This window comes from Acomys russatus, chromosome 19, assembly GCF_903995435.1.
Source record: "Acomys russatus chromosome 19, mAcoRus1.1, whole genome shotgun sequence".
In the NCBI taxonomy this organism is placed as follows: Eukaryota; Metazoa; Chordata; class Mammalia; order Rodentia; family Muridae; genus Acomys; species Acomys russatus.
Genome location: NC_067155.1, coordinates 36,100,751 through 36,113,347, shown reverse-complemented (window position 1 = coordinate 36,113,347; position 12,597 = coordinate 36,100,751). Strand labels below are relative to the sequence as shown.

Below are 12,597 nucleotides of genomic sequence, written 5' to 3'. Positions count from 1 at the left end.
CCATCTCATTTCTTTGGAGAATCATCTTTAACCTCCCTGAAGGGATAAAATCCCACTTTCTCCTGGTGGTTTGGCCTACAGCTTCCCTCTCACGGAGGGGTAGGAACACAGCCTGCAGCAGGCCCCATGAGAAGCTCCTCAACTCCACACTCATTGGGGAATTCACCTCCCAGGGTGGAGTACAAGCAGAATTCTGAGGGAGGGATCCTGAGGTGGTACTGGACATGCCTGTATGCCTCCCAGCATTTACCTGAGAGAGTCTGCTCCCTGACATAGCCAGGCAATGGTGGCTTCAACGGCAGGAGCAGATCTGGAGGGCACAGGCTCTACCTGCCACTTGCTGACCTGGGTGGAAGGGGCCTCACACATAGCACATGGCAGCTAGTCAGAGGGAGCTAAACTGGAAGCCTGCCGTCGTAATGCTGTATAGACTTCATAAAACATGTTTCTGCAGAGTCTACTTTTTAAAAATGTCTCCTGGCTTTATGATTACGAAGATAATATGTTTTCAGCACAATTAAAAATAAAAATAATTTAGGGACTAATGAGATGGCTCAGTGAACAAAGGTACTTACCACCAGGCCTGACAACCTGAGTTTAAATCCCCAGCCCAACATAGTAGAAGAGAACTGATTTCCAAACTGTGCACATGTGTTCCGCAGCACATGAACATGTACACACAAACAATAATTAAATATAATAAAAATAATTTTGAGCTGTGTATGGCAGTGCACATTTGTATTCCCAACTCTCTTAGGGGCCAAGACAGTAAGATCATGTGAGCCCCAGAGAGCTGGAGATCAGCCCAGACAACCTTGGTATTACTGCGACAACAGCTAACTTGGAGAATGTATTGTTTTGTGTCTGTAGGCCACAAAAATGGGAGCAGAGGTGGTCCAGCCACACCAGGCTTTACACGTACATGCCCCAGGCACATGTGCCTCTCTTCAGAGACAGGATAGACAGATGTGTTCCGCTTCCTGCCCTGCTTCCTTCACTGGCAGGATCAGGGACTTCCTGCCACGTCAGCACCCAGAGCCCTCGGCTTTCTTGGTCCTTACACGGTGCTCAAGAGCTCTAATCTGGCTCCCCAGCTTCTAGGGAGTGTTTGGGTTACTTCCTTTCTGTTTGCTTTTCCTTTTATAAACAACACAACTCACCTCCTTACAAATAAGCTTCGAACATTCAGCTCATTGCTTTTCCTTTTCAGTTCCTAACACTGCAAATCATGACAGATGGAGAAAGTACATAAAAGATAAATACACAACTAACTGACACAACAGAGCTCACAGGGCCAGGGGAGGTGGTGCACCCTTTTATCCCAGTATTCCAGAGGCACAGGCATGCGGATCTCTGTGAGTTCCAGGTCAGCCAGGGTTACATAGTGAGAACTCGTCTAAACAAGCTACAAAGTGGAACATGATTTGAACCCCAGATGTGGCCACATCGAACCCTCACTTCATCTTTAAAAAGCAACTCGTGTCAACACTAGGATATTTCTTTTTACTTCTGTGTAGCTGTGTGTGTGTATGAGTGTGTGCATGTGCGCAGACTACAAGTTGATCATGTTTCATTTATCTATTTAGATAGGGTCACTCACTCATTCAATTAGGCTGGCTAGCCAGCAAGTCTCAGGGACACTGCCTCTACATCTCCAGCATTGAGATTACAGGTATGTGTTGTTGTTTAGGCTTTTTTTTTTCTTTCATGTATCTCTGTGTGCCTTTATCACACCTTGTTATGCACTGCCCAGCAGTGTAGTTGAATTTATAGAACAGTCTGGGTAGAATGCTTGCCTGTTAAGCCCTGACTCCATACTCAACACAACTGGTTGTGGTAGAACACACCTGAAATCCCAGCACACTGAGGCAGGAGGAAGGATCAGGAGTTCAAGGCCAGTATGGACTACAAGAGACTGTCTCAAAAAAAAAAAAAAAAAAAAAAAAAAGAAAGAAAGAAAGAAAGAAAAGAAAAAGGGAAGCCATGGGCAATACATAGGAAATCATGAATATATGTGCCACCTTAATCATCTGCAGGGCTCATTGCACAGTGGACTCACTGTCATGAATGACAAGCCTTTAGCTCCCCGCGGACATCTGGGTTGTTTAACTAATGCCACAGTGACCCCTCTCACACATCTTTTCATACACTGTGTAACACAGGGAGTACACATCCTTACTTCAGTAATACAGTTCTGCCGATTTGCTTTCTGTCAGCACCAGTGTTGAGAGCTCCAGATGCCATATCCCTGCTGCGTAGTGGACTCCTTAGATGTCTCAGCGCCTGCAGAGGTGGCAGGTGCCTGTTTGAGGTGTTCCTTCATTTTCTTAGTGGGCTGTCTGTTTCTTGCAGATACAGTGTGGAAGGTCCTGAAATGGCCTGGGCACTTGCACCTGAGCTTACAACTACAAACACTCTCACTTCCATGGCTGGTGGTGCTTCTGAAGGCAGAGAGGGCTTGATATAATGGTACTTACGCTACTCATCTTTCCCTCTTGGGTTTGCATGTTTGCTGCTGTTTTGAGACAGGGTTTCATATAGCCTTGGCTGGCCCCAAACTTCATAAGCAGGTCAGGCTGGTCTTGAACTAACTCCAGATCCTGCTATGTCTACCTCCTGAGTGCTGGGATTATAAGTTGCAATTCTATGCCTGCCTGGACTTACCTTTTGAAATTCTCCCAGCACAGATGTTATGGCACACATCTGCAATCCCCGCACCTGGAAGATCACCACGAGTTACAGGCTAGTCTGGGCTACTTTAGAATCTTGTCTTAAAATGAGGGGGAAGAGATGGAGGCAGAATGTGTGTGTGTGTGTGTGTGTGTGTGTGTGTGTGTGTGTGTGTGTGAAAAAGAGAGAGTGTGTGTTATGAGTTCAGGGGGGAGGAAGGGAAGAGGGAGTGTTATGAGTTCAGGAAATCCTCTTGAAAGGCTCTGGTGTATCTGGAACTGGGTGCTGCTCGGAGTTCACTGAGGTCACACTGTTCCATGTATGTACATCTTTATCCATATCCTGGATGCTTTGGTTATTAAAGATATTTAAAAATACATCTTTATATCTGATCAAGAAAGAGCTTTGATAAACAGCCAGTTATTCTAGATTTTGTGGGCTACAACTAGCATTCTCTAGTGCATATTATTTTTCTTAGCTGGGGGTGGGGCAGGGAAACTAAAATGAGCCATGTGACATTTATCCTCTTGGCTATAGTTTGCTGATCCCTGAGATAGACAGGTTCACCTTAGTGTGTTTGTGTTGTTGAGGACAGAATCCAGGGTCACGTGTGCTATACAGGGGCTCAACTACTGAGGTATGTATCACTGTACCCCAATTCTGCCCTCTCATTTAGCCTTCTTAAAAAATAACTTTCTGGGTCTGGTGTGCATATCTATCATCTTTGCACTTAGGACGCAGAGGCAGGTGGATCTCTTTGAGCTTGAGACCAGACCCTGTCTCAATACCTCCTCCAAAGCAAACAAGCACGAACCAACAAGAACAAAACCCCTGCCATCACTGTCCTCAGAATAATGTAAATGGAAGCCATAATGAGAAAAAGAAACTAAAGCTGGAGACTCACTTACAGACTTCAAAACCCCAAACCCATGGCAGGACCCCGATCCCAAGTGTGAGCTGCATATAATGGGTGCACAAGCCAGTGGAATAGAAGCAAGCATCTCAAAACAAGCCTAACTTCTGTGGCTAACTGCTTTCTGACAAAAGTGCCATGGCTCTTCAGTGGGACGGAGCAGACGGTTGCCAACAGCCTGTGCTGGAGATACTCACAGTCTACACACAGAACAAGCCTGGACCTCACTGCACACAAAACCAGCATAAGTGCATCAATATCCTAGGACCTGTCTCTAAGAAGAAAGCTTTATATTTGGCAAGGGCACCAAGATGAAGGACCAAAGAAGTTAACAGATAAGCCACTAGCACTCTTTCTGAGGCCTCAATGTAGAATCCCTTTCCTCTACAGGAGGCCCAGTCCTTCTGAGGTCCTTTCCTAAGTGTGTGACTGGCCAGTTTCCTGTCGCAGCTTGAGACCATCTCTATAGTCTGCCTCCAGTTTCACTGAATAGTCTGGAAGTCTCTCAGAGACTCAACTTGAGGTACCTACCATTGCCTGAAGCGTTGGGCAAGTGTCAGCCTGCCACCTCACGTTATAGCTGCCTCAAGGTTTTTTAAATGCCACTTTCAATATTGCTCAGGAGGAAGAGGCAGGCAGATCTCTTGAGTTTGAGGCCACTCAGGACTACATAGTGAGATCCTGACTAAAACCAAAAGAGCATTTAGTTTCCCTGAAGTTGTTTGCTATTGGTCCTCCCTGTAAACACAGTAAGCACAGCTGTGCCACTATGCCTGGGAGGGACATCTGTCCAGCACATCTTTCTGGCATCCAGGACTTTGTTTCTCTGTGGGCTAGTCTTGGCTCCTTATAGAGACGTCTGATTAGATTCCCCAATGCTGACAATCTGAAATTGTCATTCCCCACTCTTATGAGACATGTTGTCTTCCTGTAACTCAGGCTTGTCTTGAACTTGTAATCTTCCTGCCTCGGTGTCCCAGGTGTGTAAGAAATAACCAAAGCCATGCACCACCAGTGCTGGCTCTATTCCCTTTCAAGATCCCAGCTCGGGGGGTGATTCAGACTCTAAATGTCCTAGGAAAAGCAGCTGGCTGTAAGGGCCTACAACTCCTACGCTCCTGTCTCTCAATTCCTGCTTAGAGCCTTTCATAAAATGACTTACTGAAGCTGGGCACTGTGGTGCAGGTCTGTAATCCCAGCACTCAGGGAGGCAGAGGCAGGCAGGCAGATCATTTATTTTCTGTGTGTGTGTGGGTATGCACATGCCATGGAATGCATGTGGAGGTCAGGGGGCAACTTAGGAGAGTTGGTTCTCTCCTTCTTCCGCATGCATCCCAAGGGATCTAACTCAGGTCAGCAAGCTTGGTAGGAAGCACCTTTGCCTGCTGAACCATCTTGCTGGCTCCCAGTAGTATCCTTTATTGGCTGAAGAGCTTGTCCATGTAGCTTGCAGTTGTTTAATTGATCTCTTAACATGTGAAAAGCACTGTGAGAAAGTCTTATGTACTTCAGGCTGGCCCCTGAAATCTAGATTCTGCTGCCTGTCTCCCAAGTTCTGGGATGACAGACATATGAGTGTGCCACAATGTCAGGCCCCAAAGCACTTTTTGTACGTTGTGTGGTGCATGCATGCATGTATTAGGATGCACACGCTCCTAGCTCAGGAGCCAGAGCAGGAGGCTGGGCATCCTCTTCATGTTTTTATTCTTACAGCTTTGAGACAGGGTTTCTCGCTAAACTGGAAACTTGCTGGCTGACTAGTTCTTAGGATCCACTTGTCTCTGCTCCCTGATACTGGGGTTACAGGTATGCATGGCCATGCCTGGCTTTCATGAAGGTACCAGGAACCTCAACTCAGGACTTCATGCTTATAGAGCTACTGCTTGTATTCACCAAGCCATCTCTCTAGCTCCGCAAAGCACCTTTTGTATGCTGTATTTCCCCTAATTCAACATTCATATAAAAGTTGAGATTGGAGCTGGAGAGATGGCTTAGAGGTTAAGGGCACTGACTGCTCTTCCAGAGGTCCTGAGTTCAATTCCCAGCAACCACATGGTGGCTCACAGCCATCTATAATGTGATCTGATGCCCTCTCTGGCCTGCAGCTGTGCATGCAGGCAGAGCACTGTATACATAATAATAAATAAATAACTAAAAAAAAAAAGTTGAGATTGTGTTTGCATCTACCCCATTACAAGTCTCGTTGAGAGTTCTGGCCTCACTGTGCACAATATGTCATGATTAATTATATTCACAGCTACACACTATAGCGTGGGCTGACAAGCACTCCAGAGGTAAAGGATCTGTGGTAAAGCACACAACACTGTGTATCCTCCCCACAGTGGTGGGTTTCTAGAAGTTTCCACACTTGAGTTGTCTGTGGTCACTGAAGGGCAGGGACAGTGTGCACTAGAGTGAGAACAGATGCTTCTCATCAGCTTGAGGCCCAGGAAGAGCTCAGACTCCACCTTTCTGTAGCCTTGTCCTCAGGAAGAGCCACCTTAGAGCAAAGTTGCAAGTCCAAGCCCTCTGGTGTAGGCCAGGGACCCAAACTAGCTGAAGCCTCCAGTGCTGCCAGCTCCTATGCTCTGGGAAAGGGCAGGCAGGGCTTTGTCCCTCGAGCTGGGATATGCTCCAGATGCAGGATTTGGTCAGTGAGATTTTTAAGTCCCAACAGAACAGTATATTTTAGGAAGCTTCTGAGCTGAGGGTGGAGATACACCTGTAATCCTCCACTCAGGAACAGCTACCACAGGTGGGCTAGAGTGTTCTCATCACCTTCAACCCCTCTCAGACAGGTGACCCTTGCTTATTATCAGCAAAGCTACCCAAACAGTCCTATTAAAATACAACAGCTCTACCACCCCTCTATTAAAGCCAAGCCTCCCCAGGGCCTGTTGTGTGCTTTACAACAGTTGCCTGGCTGCCTGGCCTTGACACCTTTCACTACACTACCCAAGGTGCCATCTTACCTGCTGCCCTCTGAACACCCCTACCACTGACCTCCAACACCCTTTGGCCTTTCTGGGAAACTGTTCTAATTAGGGTTAGGTTAAGGTCAGAGGCTGGGCAAACATGCTCAGGGACTTAGAGGAGGAACAAGCACTGCGTCCCACAGCTGCTCCCAAACTGACTTGTGTGCAGAGAACGATCCCACAGTTCTCTCTCCTCAGAGGAGAACAATGTCCTAAGACTGTCACTTCCTCCATGTGCAAAGACATCTGAGATGGCAGCAAAGGACAAGGAAAGGACTGGCTGACACGGTTCTCAGAGCAGCAGGGAGGAAAAGAGCCCCAAACTCAGATGGATGGAATGTGACCCAGAAAGGCTCTGACACTGAGAGCTTCAGGGGAGAGCCAGGCACAGGGAGGGAGGACCATGCTCTGTGAGTGCTGCCCAAATTACTGTATGACAACAGCGGCGCTCAGCACCACTGGTCGCTGCTTTCCAAAAAGAAAACTACAGAAATGTACAAAGTACAGGGATCAAACACCCACGTACCTGCAGCCCACTCAACAGGAAGTCAGCCCTGCCACACTGGCCTATAGTTAATTTTGTTACTGAAACTACACAGTGAAGTGCATGATGAAAGGGAGATGCCTGCTGTCCCCTTGAGAGGAGGCTGCAAGCCACGTTATGTCTGGACTGGAAGCTTTATGGACAGACATGTTTTTAATCCACCTGTGTGTCCCTAGCATCTAGTTTGATCCTCAGCACTGGACTTGGGTGTCCAGCTATCCATGGGTACACATTCAATGCTGAACGAGGAAATGAATACAGAGAAAAACAAGCAGACAGGAATTTGAAGCCCCAATTTCTCAGTGACTATCAAGAAGTAGCCTTAGCCACCCTATTACCTTTCTGAGCATATTTCCATGCCTGAAACCATGTAAGACTGACTATTTAGGTCAAAGGTACTGTACCCAGTGGGACAAGGCCGGCAACATCTGATCAAAAAGCTCCACACTAACTTCCCAGATGGAGAACTTATCAAGCACCTCTGGATGGTCACACTCCTTCCTGGTACGCCCTCCATAACTAGAGTAATTTCCACTTCAGCTTCGGGTCTGAACCTCCCTTCCTAGCCCACAGGTGCTGATGGGGATGGCCCACCACTCAGTTCCACACTGAAGAGTACCCTCTGCTCAACTCCTAGGCCTTTCTCATAGTCCCCTAAGGCAACGGCATCATCTGTTGTTGACTCTTTCTCCTAAGCAGTTCAGGTGAATGTGTGAAGTATGTGCAAACGGAAAGGGCTAGGAAAGCATCATCTCTACTTGGCTTGGAGTGTGCACCAGTAGAATCCAGTACCTGGAGTCGTGAGGGTTTGTGAGTTTGAAGCTAGCCTTTGGCCCCATAGTGAGACTCTGCCTTAAGGGGGAGAAAAATTCCATCTTTATGCTCTCCAGATGGATGCTAAAACAGTGTGTAGAGGTTGAGGGCAAGGCTGAGAGATGGCTCACTGGATCAAGTAGTTGACACACAAATGTGTAGACTGAAGTTCTGATTTCTAGAACCCATGTAAACTGCATGGGTGTGATGACCCAATGGCAATTCCCTGGAAGGCAGAGACAGGGGCTCCTAGGAGCCAGATGGCTTGCTACATTAGTCAGAGCGGTAAGCCCTGGGTTCAAATGAGAGGATCTGTCTCAATATATATATGGTGGAGAACTATCAGGAAGATGAAGATATCAAGTTCTGGTTTCTACAAAAGCGCACGCACACATACTCACACCTACATCCACAGAAAAATAAAAAGGTTAAAGAAAAAGAGGGTACACACAGTCTCTTAGTGTCTCCCATGAGGACACGGTAATTTCCCAGAAGAAAAAGGCCATTGGACAGTGCTGTAAACAAATAGCTCAATAAACTGCTATCACACGCCTCTTGACATGCTGTCAGGGCACAACGCCACTTCTGTGGCTTTTCTGCCAAGGGGTGTATTCTTGTATTCTTTTTAACAAGATTTGTTTTATTTTATTTTTTAATTTTTTGGTTTTTAGAGACAGGGTTTCTCTGTGTAGCCTTGGCTGTCCTGGACTCTCTTTGTAGACCAGGCTGGCCTTGAACTCAGAGATCTGCCTGCCTCTGCCTCCCAAATGCTGGGATTAAAGATATGGGCCACTACCACCCGGCTAAGATTCATTTTATTTATGTATTTATTTATTACGTAAGTGTATGTGAATGTGTTTGTGAATACGTGTGCCTGTGCATGCACAGAGGCTAGAAGAGGGCAGCAGATCCTTCAAAGGTGGAGTTACAGGTGTCTCCAGGATGCTGGGATCTGAGCTCCGTTCTCATAATTACTCAGCAAAGACTCTTCACTGTGGGGCCGCCTCTCCTGCCACCCACATCATCTTCCTTTTATAACTTGGGCTGCCCTTACACTCAGAGTCCTCCTGCCTGAGTCTCTAGTGCTGGACTAACAGGACTGTGCCACCATGCGCACTCTCTATCACCTCATTCCAGCGATGAGGAGGCACTGGACACATAGGGGCATTCTACAGAGCAATTGCCAGTGGTCTTGGGTGCCTAGGTCATAACAGACAGGGAAGAAGGAAGAGACCAAGGGAACAGAAAGCTCTACACAATGGGCATCCAGGGCTGTCCTTGGCACCAATGTGAAGGTGTTAGTTTTGACCACTGTGATGTGGCCGTAGGAGATGTCACTGTAGGGATTGAACTGAGAGGAGTGTGAGTGGACTGTGAGAGAAAGCACAACTCAATGAGAAAGAGATGGCAAAAGACAGACACAGACACTTTGCAGAAGAAAAAACCCAGGGAGTCCACAGATGAATCAAGGCAACTTCAAATGAACCTAAGGAGATGGTTAAACCCCAGGTTTGTGTGTGACAGCAGGGTCCTTCTCTACCAGTGGAAGCAATGCAACCAGCACAACTGCTGCTCTGGAAAGATCTGATGTCACCGTGTCTATCTGGAGATAAATATGCCTTGTGACCCACTGATTACGTTCTGAGGTAGACATCCTAGAGCTATCCTTGAGCTTGTACACCTGGAGACAGATAAGGTCACAGCAGTCTCTGACACAAAACATAAAGATGGAACAGTATATAGCAGTGAAAAGAAACATTGGAGGGTAATCTGAATGGGGAAAAAACAAGAAAATGTACCCTATGAAACCACTGATATACTTAGAAAACTGTGGCAAGCTCAAGGCCATATTGTTTGAAAATAAGAAGCCACTGCAACAACAGCATGAAAGAAGGCTAGGGACAAAGGAGGTGGAGCAGGATCCTGTGTACCTGGGGCAAAGACACAAGAAGGATGTTGCGATCCTGACACACCATGAGCAGAGCAATCAGGCACACACAGCTCGTGTTTACTGGACACATGATCATTTCTCTTTGAAAACTGTCAGTGTTGAAGGGTTGTTGGAAAAAACCCCACATTTTCCAGCTGTAAGCTATGTCCTTAGCAGCTGAAAAGGCTACACTGACTAGCCTTTCTGAGTCTCAGAGGCTCTTCAGTGGAGAGAACAAACCTGCAGAGACTGAGTTACAGAAGTCAGACAGCTGCCAAGGGAATCAGGGAACACCTGTGACCTGTGGCTGCTGCCACCTCCCTGGTGAAAAGCTGCTCTAACAGTGGGCAAGGTAGCCCGAACAACCGAGTCCCTGCGCTCTGCCAGTCTGAAACTTTTGCTTTGTGTCAAAAGACATGTGCTCTCCTTGGAACCACTGAGCTAGTCAGGTTCTGCTATGTGTTTTGTTTAGTATTAGGGTCTGTAGCAAGATACAGCTCGCTCCCATTAATACATTTTTTTTTCTTTGTCTGATGGTCTCTCTATAAAACCCACACTGTTCTTGAGCGTGAGATCCTCTTGCCCCAGCCTCCTGAGTGACTATGGGGATGACGGGGCTGGGTTTTAAAGGAAATTCTCCAGGGTGAGGGGGTGGGGGGAAAGAGAGGAGGCAGATTGTGTGGAGGACAAAGGCTCCCTCACCAGCTGGAACTCGCTCCTGCGGCTGAAGGCTTCCCTGATCCCGGAGTCCCTCCAGAGTGCGCTCAGGGCTGGAACATAGAGCTGGAAGGTGGCAGGCTCCACAGGCAGCCCTGCCTTGTTCTCGAAGGCCATCAGAAACATCCCATGCTTCTCGTTCTCAGAGTGCTGCCAGGGAATGCCGAGCTTGTCGCGAGCATCCACAAGCACCCTTGAGCCCTGGAAATGAGGTGAGAAAGGAAGGTTTAATTGTGCTCTGAGCCCATAGTGGAAAACCTTAGCACTGGCCACCACAGGCAGGACACTTACATGTCATCAAGCTTGTAGCCAGTGCATGTCTCCTTGTCTGTCCTGGCATGAGTGTCTCCATTCCTAGGACCACACCTTTTCCTCTGAGAGGAAAGCCTCAAGAGGGAATTGCTTACATCCAAGTGGCCTGTCGGGGATTGTCTTGACTATTAATCAGTACAGGAGGGTCCAGCCCACTGTGGGCAGCACTCCCTGGAGCAAGGTGGTCCTGGTCTTAGAAAGCTAGCTGAGGGCTGGAGAGATGGCTCAGAGGTTAAAAGCACTGTCTGTTCTTCCAAAGGTCCTGAGTTCAATTCCCAGCAACCACATGGTGGCTTGCAGCCATCTATAATGAGATCTGCTGCCCTCTTCTGGTGTGCAGGCCTACATGTAGGCAGAATAATGTACACACAGTAAATACATAAATCTTTTAAAAAGCAAGCAAGCAAGCTAGCAGAATGAGGTCAAGAGTGAACCAGCAGGCCTTGTTCCTTTATAGTTGAGCCCTGACTTGCTCAAAGATGAACTGTGACCTTCGAATGTGGGTGAAATTAACTCTTTATTCCCCAGATTGCTTCTGGTCAGAACATTTTACCATAGCAGTGCAGAGGGAAGTAGAACAATAGCCTGTGTCTACAGGCAGAAGTTCATGTGCAGTGTCTCCTCCCCTCCTGTGAAGGCACTGGGATGGAGCAGCTGCACAGGAAGCGAGCCACACTGTCCTAGGACTGTCAACTCCTAACAAGATACAACTGCTTGTCCCAACCCAGAACAGGCAGGAAATCAAGCACAAGGGGCAGTGAGCAACCCTGATCCTGGAAAAGACTGAGGTGCCGGAGCTGAGCCCACCCCTGGCAGGAGCCAAAGCCCCAGATGTGCTGCTCACTGTGCTGCAACTCTCTATTCTTTCACTTGTTTCCTCAATGTTAATATGATGAGTGCTTCCCTGCCCTTTCTTCCCCTTGCTGACAGGGTCCAGCAATGGAGGAGCCTAAATAAAACAGGACGCCTGGCCTGAAGAACTCCATGCTAGAACACTGCTTCAAGACTGGCCAGGCAGAGCCTGTGAGGGCTGCAGTGAGTGTCTGAGGATCACTGGCTCTCTGAATAGCTGGTATTGCCTGGAGTAGTGCAGACACCAAGGCAATGGCTGGAAAGACCTCCGAGTCAGGCTATGCACCCACTGTACCCACATTCATTTCCTGGCTCTGCTATGGTACTGCAGTTATGTGTGCCAACCTAGAAGTCACCAGTTCCACACTACCCATGTGGTATTCTACCCTTTTGTGGTGTATGTGCATGTGGCTACACACGCCTGTGCTCTCATGCGGAGGTCAGACGAGGATATCTGGCATCCTGCTCTATTGCTCTCCATCTTACTCCTTTATCTCAATGAGCCTGGTGGGAGGCTGGCAGCAGTAAGCCCCAGAATCCTCCTGTCTCCATCCCCACAGGGCAGCAGCTAGAGGGCTACATGGCATGCCCAATTTTCAGGTGGATGCAGGGGATTCAAACTCAGATCATCACACGTGCACAGCAAGAGCTCTTACCCACCAAGCCAAGCCCTCTAATTGTGCTTATTTTGTTTGTTTGTTTATAAAACAAGGACTCATGCAGTGCAGGCTTGTCTTGAACTGTGTGGCTTCCTACCTCCACCTCCCGAGTGCTGGGATAACAGGTATGCACCACCCTATTCCACATACTTATACCCTTTTAAAAACTTAAGTAACAGCCTTATTGGGATGGCTATATGCATATGCTGCCT

The 12,597-nt window shown here is 47.7% G+C and overlaps 1 protein-coding gene across 1 annotated transcript in view; it reads right to left on the bottom strand.

Annotated features, from left to right (window-relative positions):
* The window catches only part of Gna12 (G protein subunit alpha 12), a 75,506-nt gene that overhangs the window by 20,772 nt on the left and 42,137 nt on the right, over positions 1–12,597 (bottom strand). The window contains exon 2 of the mRNA XM_051161133.1: positions 10,548–10,763. Coding sequence (XP_051017090.1) covers positions 10,548–10,763 — 216 coding nt within the window. The remainder of the gene's footprint in view (positions 1–10,547; positions 10,764–12,597) is intronic.